At 43.9% G+C, this 17,353-nt stretch overlaps 1 protein-coding gene across 2 annotated transcripts; it reads left to right on the top strand.

The window, feature by feature from the left end:
- Positions 1-327: 327 nt before the first annotated feature.
- ssbp3b (single stranded DNA binding protein 3b) lies at positions 328-15,934 on the top strand. 2 transcript variants are annotated; one of them, XM_079158506.1, is made up of 18 exons: positions 328-482; positions 1,198-1,270; positions 1,419-1,480; positions 1,578-1,662; positions 9,350-9,439; positions 10,581-10,655; positions 10,862-10,924; positions 11,144-11,207; positions 11,831-11,904; positions 12,103-12,167; positions 12,263-12,311; positions 12,591-12,626; positions 12,747-12,801; positions 12,893-12,957; positions 14,110-14,188; positions 14,325-14,353; positions 14,446-14,547; positions 14,787-15,934. In XM_079158506.1, the coding sequence occupies exons 1-18, from the start codon at positions 427-429 to the stop codon at positions 14,814-14,816; spliced, it is 1,152 nt and encodes a 383-aa protein (XP_079014632.1). In that variant the 5' UTR covers positions 328-426; the 3' UTR covers positions 14,817-15,934. The 2 variants fall into 2 exon arrangements, with proteins under 2 accessions (XP_079014632.1, XP_079014631.1); XM_079158505.1 differs by lacking the exon at positions 10,581-10,655.
- The last annotated feature ends 1,419 nt before the right edge of the window (positions 15,935-17,353 follow it).

The following is a 17,353-nucleotide window of genomic DNA, read 5'->3' as shown; positions in this document are numbered from 1 at the left end:
ATATGTATTAGATTATATATATCTCATATATATCAATTTATTTTATTGTAGAATGTCATTTTAGTAAATTATCATACTAGTTCATTAACAATGAATGGGTAAGAAATCAACAATTGAACTATTACATAATCTTCATTAAATTACCTCGATATCATAAAACTGTAAAAGCTCGACATCAACGTCGAAACAGCAAATTGAAAGCACGTCGAGGCAGACCTTAAGAAGAGACCGCGCTCTCATTGGCTGTTGGCTACGTCAGTCAAGCGCTGGCCCCGCCTCTTCCCCCACACGGACCAGGCTCGGTTGAGTCGTCGGGTTTGAGGAGGAGTGCGGTTGGAGTGTGAGAGGGTCGCGGCCGCGATGATCTGACAGATGAAATAGCGACAAAAAAAGACAGAGAAGGCGGTCGTCCTCCCACACAAAACAATGTTCCCCAAAGGCAAAGGCACCCCGGTGCCGTCGGACGGCCAAGCAAGAGAAAAGTAAGCTCGGAAATGTTTAATATTGTGTGTTTTGTGCCTCGTAAGTTGCTCTCTGTTGTTCGCTGGACGGACTAGCAAAGAGGCGATTTCCTCCTAACCGAGAATTGAATTGAATGAACCGCCTTGTCTGCTCGCCATTCCTCCTCTGAGCTCTCTTTTTGTATTAATGTCTCTCTTTTCACACCTCTACTTAACGATTCCGAGTTCCGTTTGGTTGTGTTATAACTGGGTCTGTTGTCTCATAATTTTTTTAGCGGTTATTCAGTCGCTAGAAAACAATAACATCGTCTCGCTACACAGTACATTGTTTTCTCTGTTGCGCTTCGGATAGGCTCCGTTTTATTTCCCATCAGCCCCAGGATATTGTACCTTAGCTAATACACCGCAGGCTGGTGGTGTGTGTGTGTTTTTTTTTTTAATGTTTCACAACACGATGTTAAATTACACTGCTTGCTTTAGTACTTTCTTTTAACCTTCTCTTTGTAGTGAGTCGTCCCCAGGTTTCGGCTTGGTTACACAGTCCCCCCATTTACATTTTTTTTGGGCATAGGCTATTTGGCAGCCATTGTTCAGAGGGCCTGTGCCCGACTCTAGTCACTCTCTGTGGCCGTTGACGAAGATTGAATCTCCTGTTTTGACGTTTATTTTTTTTGCCAGTTGATGATATTTTGTTAAATGAAACCCAACATTATTTTTTTTTCCTTCCCCCACACAGGTTGGCTTTGTACGTCTACGAGTATTTGTTGCACATAGGAGCACAGAAGTCTGCACAGACCTTTTTATCAGAGGTATGTGACATTTTTGGGGAAAGTTCAACTATAATGTCCTTTTTTTAAATATATATATATTTGTAAACACATTTACATAAATGTTTTGCACAATATATTAAAATGAATTGACACACATGGATAATGATTGAAATCCCCCTTGTGCTAGATCCGATGGGAGAAAAACATAACACTCGGAGAACCCCCTGGATTCCTACATTCCTGGTGGTGGTGAGTGATAATATTCCCGTCTCCCTGTTAACACGTCCTGAGGTTGTTTTGTGTGTTTTTGTTTTTTTGTTTGCTTCACGACCCGTCTCGTCCACAGTGTATTCTGGGACTTGTATTGTGCTGCGCCGGAGAGGAGGGAGACATGTGACCACTCCAGCGAAGCGAAAGCCTTCCATGATTACGTGAGTAGTTCTTACACGGGAACTGTTGCACACGCTGCCCCCGTCTTCTGATAAAGAAGACAACAAGTCTGCTCTCAAGGCTAAGAAGTGGTGTAAATAATGTACCTACCTGGGTTATGAGTCGGAGCTATCGGAGCAAAGTGCTCACAATCTTTGTCAACACCAAATCTCCCATATTCCCCTTCAAGAGTGATACTTCTTCAGGTTATTGTGATTCCTTTTTAGCTCGAAGAATGATTATGATTCACCCAAAGGTCGTGTGCCCACTGCACCTTATTGTAGCTGTATTTAACTACCTAATTTAATTTGGGAGAGTATCTTCTTTTTTTGTCTTCTCCTGAATTTACGACCGGTCATCTTGCCCTGTCGGTGGGTCGAACGATTCGTCCAACAGTGAGCTTTTATAGGCTTCTGGGAAAACAATGCTTATGTCAGCATGTCCTGAGGCAGACCTGTCGAGCTTCTTATCCACGCCGCGCTCAAGCTCCCTGCCTCAGCTGTGAAGACCAGAGAGACATTTCTGTGTGTTCTGCGTAACTTCTGAGAGCTCTGTACACACACAGGGTTCCCATGCGCCGTCGGGGGGGGGGGGGGAGGGGGGGAACCCAGTTGACAAATTTTCCAGTCATTGAAAACACGAATGTCCTGGAAAATCTTTACCTGAGAATAAATCAGGGCTCAAACAAAAGCGGAAAACATTGCCATCTGAAAGGGCTACGTTATGTTCTGGATCATATTAACGTTCAAATGGTAGTTTATGGAGGAGAGTGTTTTGAATAGGCTCCGCTGGGTTTTGTTGTAGAAACGCTGTGACGTCACATGGTTGCACATCCAGGACCTTACATAACGTCGCTGTCTTCCCACCTTGTTTTTAAACTGTTAAATTAGTTAGCATGTAGCAATGGTTTCAGATGCGGCGTTGTTGAGAGAGTTCGTTAATACTGAATGGGAAGCCGGGGTCAAAACAAAGAGCGGGAACCCAATCGTATATGAGTGCAATACTGGCTACCGGTACTTTATTTCTACTTTGCTAGCATTGTCTCAACAGCAATGCTGAATTGTTCAGCTAAAAAATGGAGCATAACATGAAAGGTTTAGGTTTTGAAGCATTAGCTCACAGTGGATGTGATAAGACTCCATTTAATAGTAAAGTATGCTGTAGTAAGAGTCAGCGGCAGTAGGCAACATTTTAGGCTATTGTTTGTGTTTTTGGTGCTCAGACTTTTCAGTTATTGGTGTTCAGGCAGGAATGGTTATTATAATTCATAAGAAAACAGGGATTTGTCAGTGAACGGCATAATTCCTGACTGTCGTACCAGCTAGATCGTCACTGGAAATGAATAGGAACCCTGATGTGTGGTAGCTTTAGGTACGTATGCAACATATTATCTGCAGGGAGAATAAAACGTACAGAATTTATACCTGGAGAACTGTAAAGGCAGTCCATCACTCGGTAGCTCATTGCTCCGCTTATGATATTTGCATGGGTGTTTTTGCATCTTGATAATTATGCCGTTTTAGAGAAAGTGCCGCATTGTTTCCAGCTTTGAGTCAGCATTTAAAAAAAAAAAAAAAAAAAAAAGGCCTCATTAGGATCAGAGACGGTGGGAACTGCTGGTTGGTGGCTGCTGCTGCTGTTCCTTGTGTTTCATCATGTAGCTGACGTAAATTAGATTAAAAAAAAAAGTGCTGTATCAGCACGGCCAAGGAGAGACATCAGGGGTTAAGGAGTCCTCTCCGGATGAACGAGACACAGTTAGTAGGTGGGGTCGGTGATGTATGAAGACAGGAAGGGGTTAAAGCGGAGATGTTGGTCCTGCTCTGCCAGATAGGGTTGTCAGGGTAACAGGCCTCCTGATCTGGCAGGTGACCTGTGAGCAGAGAGAGGCTACGGCGTTTATAATAACCACATTCCTTATTATTCTAACACGTACAGATACGTTTCGTATTGAAACCAGCCTTCACAAAGCCCACTTCACTGTAATCGATTGCAACATCTTCCTGGCTTGAAATCTTAAATTTCAGAACCGCTGCATCTTTTTTTGGGGGGGAAGATAAATGTATAATAATATTAACAACCGATCTGATTCTTCTTATATTATTTTTTCAGTTTCTCCTCAGGCCGGTTTTCGAAAAAGAAAAAAAAACAGATTTCCAACAGCACATAATAGGATGTCAGGATTGCAGTTTGTGGTTCCACGGAGACAATTTTCATAACATGGAAAACATTAAGCAAATGAGAGGGAGCAGTGGATCGTCAGTCTGGAGCAGTGCGCTCTGGGAGTTTTGTGTGCGGTCGGCTCTCCCCGACATCTTGTGGTTGCCCTTCGCTCTGATGTTCGTTCTTCTCGTGTTCATGTGTGGATGTTGGGAGTCAGGCAAGTGTGTGTGTGTGTGTGTGTGTGTGTGTGTGTGTGGACAGCACTAGTTGTTGGACCCTGTGTCTTTGTCTAGGTGTGGGGGAGGTGACGGCTGCTCTTTTTAGCCGGCGGGGCTCGTAAAACCCCCGGCGTATTCACACAGGGGCCTGACGGACGCTCCCAGAGGGGCCCCCGGGCTGATTGATGGCTGTCACGGAGCTGAGGGGCAGATTGGGGGGGGGGGGGGGGAGGAAAAGGGGAGTGGCACCGTGGCATATGCCCAGCATCCACCTCCACGGAGGAGCTGAGGGAATGAAAAGAGGGAGAGAGAGATGAGAAGTGGAAGGAAACCTGCTCAGAGTAACCAAAGAGCGAGCGTCCAGTCAGGATTCAGAGAGGGGTTTATGGTGTTGATTGATGGTTAAACATTTACAAGCTAAACATAGGGGCTGGTCTCTTCTGAGCGTCGGTTCCAGTGGAAGAAGTGAGGCTGTTAAGAGCCCGCGAGGTCAGGAGGCGACATTTGGGTGCACCGAGAACCCAAATCATTTTTTTTACATCTTAACGTTTTCTTCTTGTCTCTCTGAGTATACCATAGTGTTTTTCATGGTTGCCTCAGTCAACCTCTCGGTCATCCTCACCCTGTGCTCCCTTTCCTTTCTTTCTTTCTCTCCCCCTCTGTATCCCCCCCCCCTCTCTCTCTCTCTCTCTCTTTTGTTTTTGTAAAGCGCGCACAAGCACATCCGCCATCGCTCTGGCCTTTTGTAACCTCCTTCAAGTGATTCGAGAATTCAAGGGGAAATTTGTTTGGCTGGGATTGCTTGTGTGCTCGTGAACTACACACACATGTACACGCTGATGTTGGGGGGGGGGGGGGGGGGGTGTAGTAGTCTGCCTTTTTTTAAAAGAGGTCCCCTGGGAAGTCGTATGGAAGGCCCCCAGACAAGAGCCTCATAGCCCGGGGCAGGGCTGAGACATCTGCCCCTTTCCTGTAGCAGATCGTCAGCGGACAGACGGGGCTCGCTCCGAAAAGGAAAAGCAGCATCAGGCTGTTCAAGAGAGTCAAGCATAGCACAGCTGTGGGCTTTAGTTAGACACGATGAAGGGTTAACATAACAGTGTACGTTGCTTTTCGGTTTCTATGTTTACATTGTTTTATGACTCATTACCTTAAATACAGCTTTGTTTCACTACGTTTTCTTTGAAGGCCTCATTCCAGGAACGGGCTACTTAAGGGGAAGTCGAACGAAACAAGTCGCCGTTTCGCCGTAAAGGGAGCAGACACTTTGGCTCTATGACCATATACCACTCTGCTATGAAACGGTAGACGCCGTAGATCAACCGTTATCTATAATGAACTCCTTCCTCCCGTTGCAGCGGGAATGTTTTCTTTGGTTGAACGTGGCACACTTTCCCTCAGATGAAGAATTTACTACCGATCTCCCGGAGGAGTGGCAATTTATAGGCTATTCAAATGCAATCAGAAGGAGGATGAATATCTTTAGAGATGAGCTGCAATTAATGCATTCACTGAGAATAATAACACCGCTTAATGTCACGGAGATTTTACTTGGAACATAGAACGGTGAAGGTTAGTTACAGGCCCCTAATATAGAGGATACACACCCTTCTATACTTAAAACATGGATCAAATCCCTTCAGGATTATGCTGGCATGGTTGTGAGGAGCCGTTTCGCATTGTTTTCTATATGTATGTGCATTATTTACTGCTTAATCTATTTTATATTATTGATAGCCATCTACACAAGTAGTCGGTTTGCATGTAAATTGGTAATAACCAGTGAAAGACTCTTCAATTTCTAATATTTAAGTTTTGGAGAATATTTGTCCTAACTCTGTGTCTTTCCTCGGTTTTCTTCATGCCCTCTTCTGTTTGTATTATCACCAGGTCATTGTTTGATTCATAATATTTACCATCTGGTCTTGCTGCATTGTCCCTGACTGTATGATCTCAGTGCTGTTCCTGTCAGGAACCATGAAGCATATGGAGTCGTATAAATTAGTGATAACAATGAGCCTTTAGCTCTAGCTGGTATCCCGCCCAACGTGTTCCGCAGAGTTCTGATTGGTTATCCTCACAAACGGTACTTTCATTTGACTTCAAAGCGTGCAAGTATGCCCATCACTGCTGTTAAATAGATAATTTCCAGCTATCATAGTAATAATTACACTTCATGTGCGTCTAAGATGCCTTTGCTACCGTTTTGATTTAATGAATCGTGAAGAAACGTCCTCGTAAAGCTAGCGTAGTATTTACAGAGAGCCCTTTGTGTTGGTGAACCTGTCGGGCCATGCAGGATAGACGCAGTAATTGCTGGGTGAACGCTTCCAAGTCGGTAACGGAGTCGGGCAGTCTTGTTTGTCTTTCATGTGGATGACTTGTCTTGGCAGTTCAATTCTTGCAAAATAGGTCATGTTTTACGTAAGCAGGTGATTTGGTAATATTTTACATCATGCACTGCTGGTCTTAACAGTTGTTAAGTGTATACTTTGAATATGGTGCTGACTTTGACATCAGATTAAATGCAAACATATATATATTTAATGATAATTTGATGTTCAGAGGGTGGAAATGCTTTTGAATATCTTGGTCAGATGATTTAGTGGATGACTGAGATACTATAAATATTTACTGTATATTAAAAACGGAGTAGATATTTCCTTCACAACTAAACCTCCCTCCAAGGTGCATTGAGGAGGGAAAAACTGTGATGAGGTAAAACTGTCAATATGCCAAACTCAGGCTCCAAAACCGTAGTCCAAAAACCAATGGGTGATGTCACGGTGACTTCTTATAAACAGTCTATGGCCACTAGTCATGTGATCGACGTGAATGTACCTTCATGTCAGGCATAGATAAGAACTCTAGAGAATAAATATGTCCAGATCGGATCATGTGGGAAAGGATACAATTGTTGTAGCAGTAAATCATAATGAAAGCTGCACATTTTGACAAATCTGTTGCATCATTTGGCCTTAAGATAATACATACATGTGTATGTATGCACATTTATTTGAATACATGTGTTCCATGTGCATCTATGTGTGTTTGCATCTTTTATCTGAAATACAGTTTGTTTTATCAATTACAGTTACAAGTGTAACCTGCAGATACACCAAACATACACGTCTGTAGTGGACTGTTGAGGTGTCAAATTTAAATCTTTAAAAAGTACAAACTCTCTGAGGTAGCACTGTTTCTTGTGTCTTTGGTTAAAAAAAAAGCATCACAAACCATCCAGGTCACCAAACATACACACGCTGCTCACACCTTGGTGGGAAGTGTTGTGGTTTTCTAGGTATTTGAGTTATTTTAAAGGTTTTTGTCATGACTTTTGTATCTGTGAAAATTAAGTTAAACTTTGAATCTTAATTCAAATGTTTTCATACACAGATTTAGCTAAATGAGTCTGCAGATCAACTATAAATCTCCAGGAGATGTCTTCTCCCACACGGTTATAAGAGTATATTTCAGTAAATGAACCGTGTTGACGGGCTGTGTCCGTGTCCCTGTGGTGGTGGTGAGCTGATGAGATGTGACTTCTCTCTGTGGCCTCACTTCTCTCCCTGCTGAGGTATTTCACAGTGGCCCTGCAGTGGCCGCCTGAGCAGATATAATTAGGGAAGGAGCAGTCAATACCAGGGAGTATGTTGGCTATTGACCAGTGATGTGTGCGTGTGCGTGTGTGCTGCTACATCCATCGTTGTAATGCTCATTGCTTGTTTGTGTACACCTACACTAAATCAAGAGTGAGCTACGCATTAAGAAATGAGACTGGTGAAGCTTCTCTCCTTCTTAAGCGCATCTTTGGAAGCTAAGCCCACACAGCCTGGAGACATTAGCCCGTCTCGGATTGCCTCGGCTACGAGGGAAGAACAGCTCAGTCAATTAGCAGCGTGTGACCGAAGCAAATGGCACATTAGCGAATTAGAGGCTGCGGTTTGAGCAGGATATCGGCCCAGCGAGCCCCCTGCTGTGTAGCAGCACTTTGGAGCCACTGACTCATTGAATCCCACTGATATCCTGGATCAACCGAGTACAAAGGCCTCAATGACCCATTAACACCGCTTCCATACAGTCGACCCACAAATGATGCGGGGCTACAGGATCCATGTTGAATCCGTTTCTTTCTCTTTTTTTTGAGTCGTTCACAGTGCGTTCAATTATGTTTAAACAAAAAATAACATGTAATCTTAATTCCCAAGTCTGGACAAGGATCAAATAACGCACAACAACCCTTTTCAGATTGACGGCCAAACTTATTGAACCGAACCTCGTTTCCGTCTTGCGCCCTTTCACACACACATGGTAGTGCCGGAATAGATTGGGGGGGGGGAGGGGGGAGTCCAGCAGATGGCGGTGATGCATTACTTATGGATGTTAACCGCCATAAAAGTGAACAGAAGAAGATGAAGGGGCAAGGCTAAATGTAAGGCCCAATCCCAATGTCCCCCCTAAAGCCTCAAACCCTGAACCCTGAAGGATTTACCGACGTCGCCTGTTAGATGGTTGAGTGTGAGAGATAATATATTTACTCCGCTTCAATGATAAAAATCTAATATTTGACTAATAAATAAATATTCTCTGATTTCATATTTTATTTTTTGTTCCATCTTTAACCCTTAATGTTTCTGAGTAAATGTAATATTCCCGGCTGAACACACCTGGGTCGTCCGCTTTGTTTACCTTTTTTTTTACGTCGCCATGCTTCCACTGGTTACGCCCCATTGCAATGAATTGTGGGTAATTCCCTTGGGCAAAGTCTGCATCCTATGCTGACTTACGGAAAGGGTTCATAAAGGACTCAAAATGTCTGCGAGTGATTCCTCAGACACTCGATGATTTGACAGCGGGACAGTCCTAAACCCTCAGGGACTTCACAGGAAAGCACTGACATCCAACTCTAAAATCAGTTGTGGACTTAAATAGGTCATCAGCAGTCTTGTGATCGGTTTGGTCGTCCCGTGTGAGTCAGACGGACGTGACCGTTTTAAGTGCAATGTTGCTACTCTCATTCACAACACAGCTGCACCAGCACTTCTACAGATGGGAAAGTGGCGTTACAGATTTCCCTGAACAGCGATCCTCTGCTCCCACCGGCACATGACCCCCGAGTAGGAATGAACATTTCAGTGATGTGTGTGTGTGTGTGTGAACGGGACCTTTTTTAGAATATTTTCTAACTATTTCTCAGATGTGCCAAGAACCTCGGTCATGAAGGGATTAAATAGATTTCCAGCAATAACATTTCAAGATCCAATGCGTGTACTGACAATATTTTCTATCTTCCTTTTTCTTTTCTTAGAGTGCAGCAGCAGCCCCCAGTCCTGTGATGGGAGGGATGCCCCCTGTTGAGGGCATGCCAGGAGGACCCATGCCACCCGGCTTTTTCCAGGTCAGCGTATTTACCACCCTGGTACCGTCTGTCACCGTTAGGAACGCCCCTAAATCGACTGCGAAATTGTCATAAATTGGAATCCCGTGGACGGACAAATCATTTTAATGAACTGATCGTTTTCCTGGCTGCACGTCTGCAGGGCGCCCGCTTTGTAAACTGCTGTCAGGGGTTTTTGTGTGTCTCATGAAGCTGTAGGTCTCCACATCGGTGCGTCTACGCCGCTTTTGGTCTTTTTGTTTTACCCCACTGTGCTCACTGAACTTGTAGTAAACATCATAAACGTCCTGTCTGCCTGGCACTCCTCCGGCGCAGTAAACGGGCAGGCGTGGCCTGGCCATTTTCCCTAATGGAGAAATCGAAAGGTGCAGCACCTCCCTGAAAAATCAATATCTTATGAGGATTAACTGTTGGCAGGCAACTGTATGGAGTCGGCTCTAAGAGGTGACATGAAATTTCAATGTTGCTCTGCCTCAAACTCTGATATCCACCAGCTTATTATGTACTAGAAGGCACAAAGACGTGACTCAATTATGTGATCACGTTAATATCAGGAAAGACGTTTTTGACATTGATACATGAACGCACACACACACTCATACTTTCCATATCAGAATCCTCTGGAGGGGGCTCAATTCTCTGTCTCTCGCTCGCTGTCTCTCCCTCTCTCTCTCTCAGAGATCAGCAACATTAGCGACACAGTGCCGGTGTTTTGTGTTGTTATAGAGCTAATTGCATAGAGCTTAATTGACACTGTTAATTCAGGGAAATTAGCACTGATGACATGCTGCATGCAGCAGGCTTCTTGATGACTTGACTGACGGGCAAAAGAGCGCACATCCAATCCATCTCGCTGTCTCTTTTCCCTCATTCAAGGCGAAACCATTTGCTTGCTCTGCTCAGTCTCTCTTTTTACTGTGTGTGTGTGTGTGTGTGTGTGTGTGTGTGTGGTACATGGAATCTTATTTCTGTACATTTTTTTTGCCCCACACTTTGGTTCTTGCGCTCCAACTGTCCACTGCCCGCGGTAACCCTGCTCCTCTCTCTGCCCCTCTTCTGTCACTTCTCTTTCTCTCTTCATCTCATCCTCCCTCCTCTTGTCTTCCTTCTTGCCTCTCTTAATTTGTGCAACGCCACACAGGGTCCTGCTGGTCCCCAGGGCTCTCCTCACCCTCAGGCTCCTCCCCCTAACAGTATGATGGGACCTCACAGTCAGGTAACACTCCCTCTCCCTCTTTCTCTCTCTTTTTTTTCTGTCTGTGGTCATTTGGGAACACGGGTTCTCAGTGCTGATGCTTCATGCTTTGGCATCCGTCTCAGCTTAATGCTTTATGCTGCTTTTCAATATTCACACACGCACACACACAGAGAAATGATTTTTCTTTATTTAAATCTCAAGGAGCATTGTTGTTTCTGTTGTAGTCCTTCATGTCGCCTCGCTTCGCTGGAGGCCCAAGAGGTCCCCCCATCAGGATGTCCAACCAGGTAGAGCTTTCTCTCACACACACACACACACACACACACACACACACACACACACACACACACACACACACACACACACACACACACACACACACACACACACACACACACACACACACACACACACACACACACACACACACACACACACCATGGATGCAGAATACACAACACATATTTAAAAGTGTCATTGACTTTGTGTTTTTTCATCCCCGGCAGCCACCAGGCGGAGGACCAGGTCCTCATCCCATGCTGCCCAACATGGACCCAACACGGCCACAAGGTGCAACTCAGTACTGTGTTTCGCATTTCAACTAAGACCAAAAACGTAGATCCCATATCACCCCAATGCTTGCCTCCCTTCATTGGTTGCCTGTTAAATTCAGATGGATTTTAAGGTTGTTTTAACAACCCTTACGGTTCAGTTTGGTCCGGCCCCCAGTTATATTACTGAGCTCTTGACCCACTAGGCTCCTAGTCCTAACTTCAGATCCTCAAGCCTCCCGTCTCTATTTGTCCCTGAAGGTTGGCGACTAAGGTGATCGGGCTTTTGCCATCAGAGCCTCTCGGCTCAGGAATTATCTTCCTGAGGAGATTAGACTTGCCAGCACATTACTGGCTTTTAAATTATTGCTTTTATTATTTTTTTTACAAGAAAGCCTTTTGGATGCCTTCTGTTGTTGTTTGATTCTTGTGTGTTTGTATCATTGTAGCTCTGTTGTGTATGGTTATTTATGTTTTTGTTTTATTCTCAGGTACGTTATGAATCACTTTGTAATATTGTCTAGAAAAGTGCTATAAAAATAGTTATTAGTTTTCTCATTCACTTAATCTACTTACTGCACCTGCAGTAGAGAATTTATTTCCTGGCTTATTGCTTCATATAAATTTCCTTTTTCCCTCCAGGCCATCCTAACTTGGGGCCAATGCAGAGAATGAGCGGCCCTCGAGGCATGGGGCCTATGGGGCCCGGCCCTCAGGTAGGCTGTTGTACTTAACATAGAATAATATCACCACTGCCTTGATGACCCCAGTCAGTAGTCTTTACCAGACTGGTTTGTAGACTCATTTGTAAGTTTTTGTAAGCAACCAAAGTTATTTTGATGGTATCAGTGGTTTGCATGGATTTTCTTCTCATACTTCTCTGTTTTAAAATCTTTTTTTTGTTTGTCTCTCAGAACTTTGGTGGCGGGATGAGGCCTCCACACAACACCATGGGCCCCGGTATGCCAGGAGTGAACATGTGAGTCTTTTTAAAAGTGTAAATCTATTCTTTCACATGTCCTTTAACCTTAATGCATTAAATATCTAAAATATATTTATTCATTTACCATCTAGGGGCCCAGGGACTGGTCGGCCATGGCCCAATCCCAACAACGCCAACTCTGTGAGTACCAATGCACACACACACACACACATCCACCCAGAACAATGCTGGTTCAGATTGCAGTCAGATTTCCTCTCATAGCTGCAGAGCTGTAATGTGCTCCACGGTTCCAGACTGGGATGTAACTGTAGTATTATGTGTCACGGTTTCCACAGACAGTTGGACAGACCGCCGTAATGGTATTAGGACGATCAAATGATGAATGATGACATTTTGAGGTATCGAAAGGGTTTGCACTCTCCCATTTCTGGTCTGTAACGTTTGTGTTTTTGGTTTCAGATGCCTTACTCATCACCCTCTCCTGGTGCATACGGGGTGAGAACACATCCTGCCATCTTAACTTACAAGTACTATATGAAAACATCATTTAAAATGTTTTTACATGTAAATGTTCTTTCTTTTCTTCGTTTCTATCTTTTGACCTATTCTCCGTAGGGTGCATCTGGAGGTGGGGGGCCCCCAGGAACTCCCATCATGCCCAGCCCTGCAGGTTAGTGCTTCGTTGGCCTCAGCTGTTACTCACTCCCCTTTTTCATGAACTATCCAGTACCACTAATATGTATGATTGCACCTTTTTACAGACTCAAACAACTCTGGTGACAATTTGTACACCATGATCAACACTGGACCCGGCAACCGAAATAATGTAAGTTCTGTTCCATCGTTCAAGTGTGGAGTTGGTAGTAGAAGTACAATCAGCTTAAATTGAAAGACATGTCTTTCTAGAAAATCATTGTTGCATCCCACTAACTACTGAATTGCTTCTACTCCTCCCTTCTGCACCAAGCCCACCACCCACCCTGTATCAAGCGATCTGTTTTAACAACACAAAACATCAGGGCCAGGCCTGTGAATGTAATGGGGGGGGGGGGGGGGGGGGGGGGGGGGGGGGATCACTCAGTAAACAAGTGGTACAACACAGAGGACAACATTTAAGTGTCTGAGGTACACGTGTGTTGTGAGCTCCACTGGTCCTTCGGAGAAGCTTGTACTATAACACCTGACCTCTCTACCATCTCAACACACTCCTTTATCTCGTGATTGATCTGGTCTCTACAGCCATGTTGCTGTGACAATAGTACTACACACAATAGTACACAAACTACATTTATGTCATCACTCTGAAGTACAAAAGGGCTCACAGACAGTCTTTGTTTTTTCATGCTAAATTACTGATATTCTTCTAATGGACGATGAGTTGCTGAACCTGGTTCACTCGGTGATGTTCTACATCAGCATATTGCATTATATGATCTAGTCTTGTATCTTTCCCACAGTTATGTAGGATGTTAGATCTAGCAGCTTTCAATACACGCATCAACCTGAGCCCCTGCATACTGCTGAAGGGAAAGAAACTACTGGGAAACACTGGACATCCTCTTTTTTTTTTTTTTTTAACTTATTTAAACTTTATTTTTATGGTTTATTAAATGGTTTCTTAAGTAAATTCCACTTCCTTGATAACACATAAACAGAGCTGGCCTTCACTAACGCACCTTACTAAAGCACACTGGAGTTGCGCTATCCACCCAGGAATGTATGGAAACTATTTTTATGGACAAAACAAATGCACTTGTTATAGTGTTTCCATCTGTGTGTCATTTGATACTGTAGCCTTCAGTTTCAGTCTCCTTTTTAGATCAGAAATGATCCAAACAAGGAATGTTCAGTTGAAATAGAGACTGAAGTTCACAGAAGCAGAAATAAGTTATTTTTTTTACGTCTCTTTTCATTTGGACCTGGTTGGGTGTTGTGGAGACGTTGTTAGTGAGTCCATGCTGTCCTCTTTCCCCTCTAGTTCCCGATGGGCCCCGGCTCTGACGGACCCCTGGGAGCCATGGCTGGGATGGAGCCGCACCACATGAACGGGTCACTAGGTAACGCGGCTGACAAGAAAAAAAATACACTTAGAACCACAACACAGAGATGTTCTGTGTTTGAGAATGTAGTTTGTCTCCTTTTCTTTATGGTTATAGAATACAAACATTGTTCTTCGTATTGTTTCATTCTCAGGCTCCGGTGATTTGGATGGAATGAACAAGGTAAATATTGTAACCACGCAGAGACTTCTTGCATTTAGAGCTTAATCATGCCATTCTATTTTTTTAAATGTTGTGAACTCTTTTGTTTCCAGAATTCTCCAAACAATTTAAGTGGCATTAGCAATCCTCCCGGGACCCCGAGGGATGACGGGGAGCTGAGTGGAAACTTCCTCCACTCTTTTCAGAGCGAGAACGTGAGTCCTCCCTTCTTGCCACCAGTGGAGGCTTTTAATAGTACTGAGCTGAAGCCAGAGGCAGAGGGCTGGCGACCACACAGAACAGCCACAGTCACGGCATATTAACATCACCGACTACAGTAGCAGCGTGAAGAGCTGGCCGGGCGTCTGACCAGGGAGAGCTTTGGAGGGAAAAGGTGTGTGTGAGTGTGTGTGTGTGTTTTTAATCCTCTCTTCTTCTATCTGTGCCTCCACAGTACTCTCCAACCATGACCATGAGTGTGTGACCTCCCCTCCACCCCACCCAACATTATTTGCCATCATTCCGAGGATCTGAACTCACGATAGGACACGGCCAAACACATCAGCACCGAATCAGGGACGGGCGCCATTTTGGTTCCACGCTAACGCCAGAATGCTGATCGCAGAGAGAAAAATCCAAAATGGCTGGCGACTACTGCTCCTTGCTCAAAATGAAGGACAATTTCTCCATTTATCACGACCCCCCCCCCCCCCCCCCAAGTGTGACAAAACCAGCTGCTGAAGTGCATACATGACACGTTTTTACGTTCTTTGCAGAGCCCCTCCCCCCTAACCCTCTCAACCCTAGAGCGCAGAGAGAGAAAAAAAAAAAATGGTTGGAAGTTTACCTCTTGTACTTTTTAATTATTGCTTTGTGGTGCAAGATGTGCAGGAAATGTCTCCGCTTTTTGTCCCTTAAAACACTGGAGAGTGTGCATATGCATTGTGAGCTTTGGAACGTCTTTGTCTCGTCCTTTTACTTCTCGCCATGCGTACTGTGTCACAGTTTGACATAGGACTCAAGAATTTGCCTTTTACTCTGTGGCCACCTTTTATGAATAACGTGCTATCCTACCCAGTGCCCACCCTTCTATTTAAAGAGGTTCGTATAGGGGGGAAAGACTTGAAAGATTACGGCTTTCGCGGTATGGAAGTGCTCAGATGGTTCTTACAATGTCGCATTGATCCCGTTCGATCAGTTCCAGTCTCCCGGGCAGTTTTTTTTAGTTTTTTTTTTAGTTTAAACGGCTGGATTGCTGTCGCGTTCTGTTCGAGGGAAGCCAGACTTGGGCTTAAGAAGTGAGTGCATGAATGCTGAGAATCTGTGTACAACATACTACCTAGTGCTGCTCTTCTCTATACGTGGACACCTGCTTTAAGATGTGGTGTATATCTCTTTACCTGTCTGTGCTTAACACTCTGTGCGCTCCATCGTCGTAGCCTTCCGTGTTCTCTCCAGTTATGGTTGATTATGATGAGATGGCTATGAATGAGCGAGCCCTCATACGTATTGGTTGTTCACACTTCTCCTCCCGTATCATTGGTCGTCCTCTCGCCCGCCCACACATTCTTTTTTTTTTTTTTATTTTTTTTTTTATATTTTGATACGATCTTTGACTACATATATTGCCCCAGTTATTCAGTTAGTCAAAGCTTTCTAAACCGATTCTAGTAGGCGTCATTATAAACTTAGCAGCAGTCTTGTAAATGTGATGAGAAGTTTTTATTTCTTTTTTTCCTGTGAACATTACGCATTATATACATCTGTCCTATGTTGCCTTTATTTGCTGATATTTTTTTATTTCAAATTGAGGAAAGATTGCTTGTTAATATAATTTTACAATAACTTAACTCCATGTGTTGGTTGTTTTTTTTTATATTGTGCCTGAATGTAGATTCATATCGCATTAGATTTTAGGAGTAACAAGAATACGCTGCTGAAGCTGTGGACATGACGGGTAACGTTTCAATCAACGCTTAAGTTACACATACACAACGCATTCAAATGATGCACACAAAGCTGTATAGACACCGGAGGGATAGCTCACTGTGTGGGGAAAATACAGATGTAAAAGTATAATTGTCCAGCAGCCAGTAGCTGACATTACAGTCACATCTCTTCTCCTTTGACTGCAGCCTGTAGCGTGCAGGTTGTCTGTGGCTGCAGTGGAGCCCTTATCACAGGTATTAGATGTCTGTGTTGTGATGAGTTCCACCGTTCTATTCCCCCGTAAACATCTCCGATTTGTGTCATTTGAATCATTTAATCCCCCAAGAGGAAACGCCATTCAATATTTGCTGTAGTCTGCAGCAACCAGACCAACAGGAGGAAATCCTGGAGAGTGAGGGAAACGCTCTGCAGGGCCGGGCTGAGCTGCTGGCGTGACGTGAGACAGGAAGAGGGACGCAGTGTTTTCAGTTGAGTAATAATACGCTTCATTTAATGAGCACTTTTTAGACAGGAAAGTAGAGCTCAAAGCCGGTTACAAAAAAATGCAACACATTTAAACAAGGGCAAAAAGACAATAATAAAAAGACAAGAATAATAAAAATGAGCAAATTAGTTAAAAGAACAAACAATAATGCTCCTACATAATGTCATTTTAATCCAATTAGTTACTAGAGGTTTCTACTGTAATCATTCTGTTAAATTGTGAAACCGTGGCGCATTCATAGACAATAGAAACCCTTATTAATTAATACTGTTTTCAATGCTGATGGTAAACTTGACTGGAAAACAAGTGCTTGTGAAAGATGGCACAGGACACTGTTGTGTATAAGTATAGTGTTTGGATGCACGCATGGCATCAAAGGGTTAAGACTGGGGTCGGGCTCCTTCAAGGTACAGGACAAAGCCATGTGGAGGTTTTTTTTTTATTTTTTACGTAAGGTGGCCTTTTAACTTCCTGTCATTCATTTTCTAAATCAAACCAGACTTAGAACTAAATCTGACCCACATACTGAATGCAAACATACTCAACCAGATGTTCTTGCCCCTGGCGTCTCTCAGTGAGGAAAGGGG

Source organism: Pholis gunnellus (genome assembly GCF_910591455.1).
Source record: "Pholis gunnellus genome assembly, chromosome: 4".
Lineage (NCBI taxonomy): Eukaryota > Metazoa > Chordata > Actinopteri > Perciformes > Pholidae > Pholis > Pholis gunnellus.
Note: the sequence above shows the minus strand (reverse complement) of the source record. Positions and strands in the feature narration are given on the sequence as shown.

Bases quoted from the DNA above. Each gene is read 5' to 3' on its own strand.
- ssbp3b (XM_079158506.1), top strand. From the start codon at position 427: ATGTTCCCCAAAGGCAAAGGCACCCCGGTGCCGTCGGACGGCCAAGCA. The intron at 12,627-12,746 runs GTGAGAACACAT...TATTCTCCGTAG, and splicing joins CCTCTCCTGGTGCATACGGG to GGTGCATCTGGAGGTGGGGG. The intron at 12,958-14,109 runs GTAAGTTCTGTT...TTTCCCCTCTAG, and splicing joins GACCCGGCAACCGAAATAAT to TTCCCGATGGGCCCCGGCTC.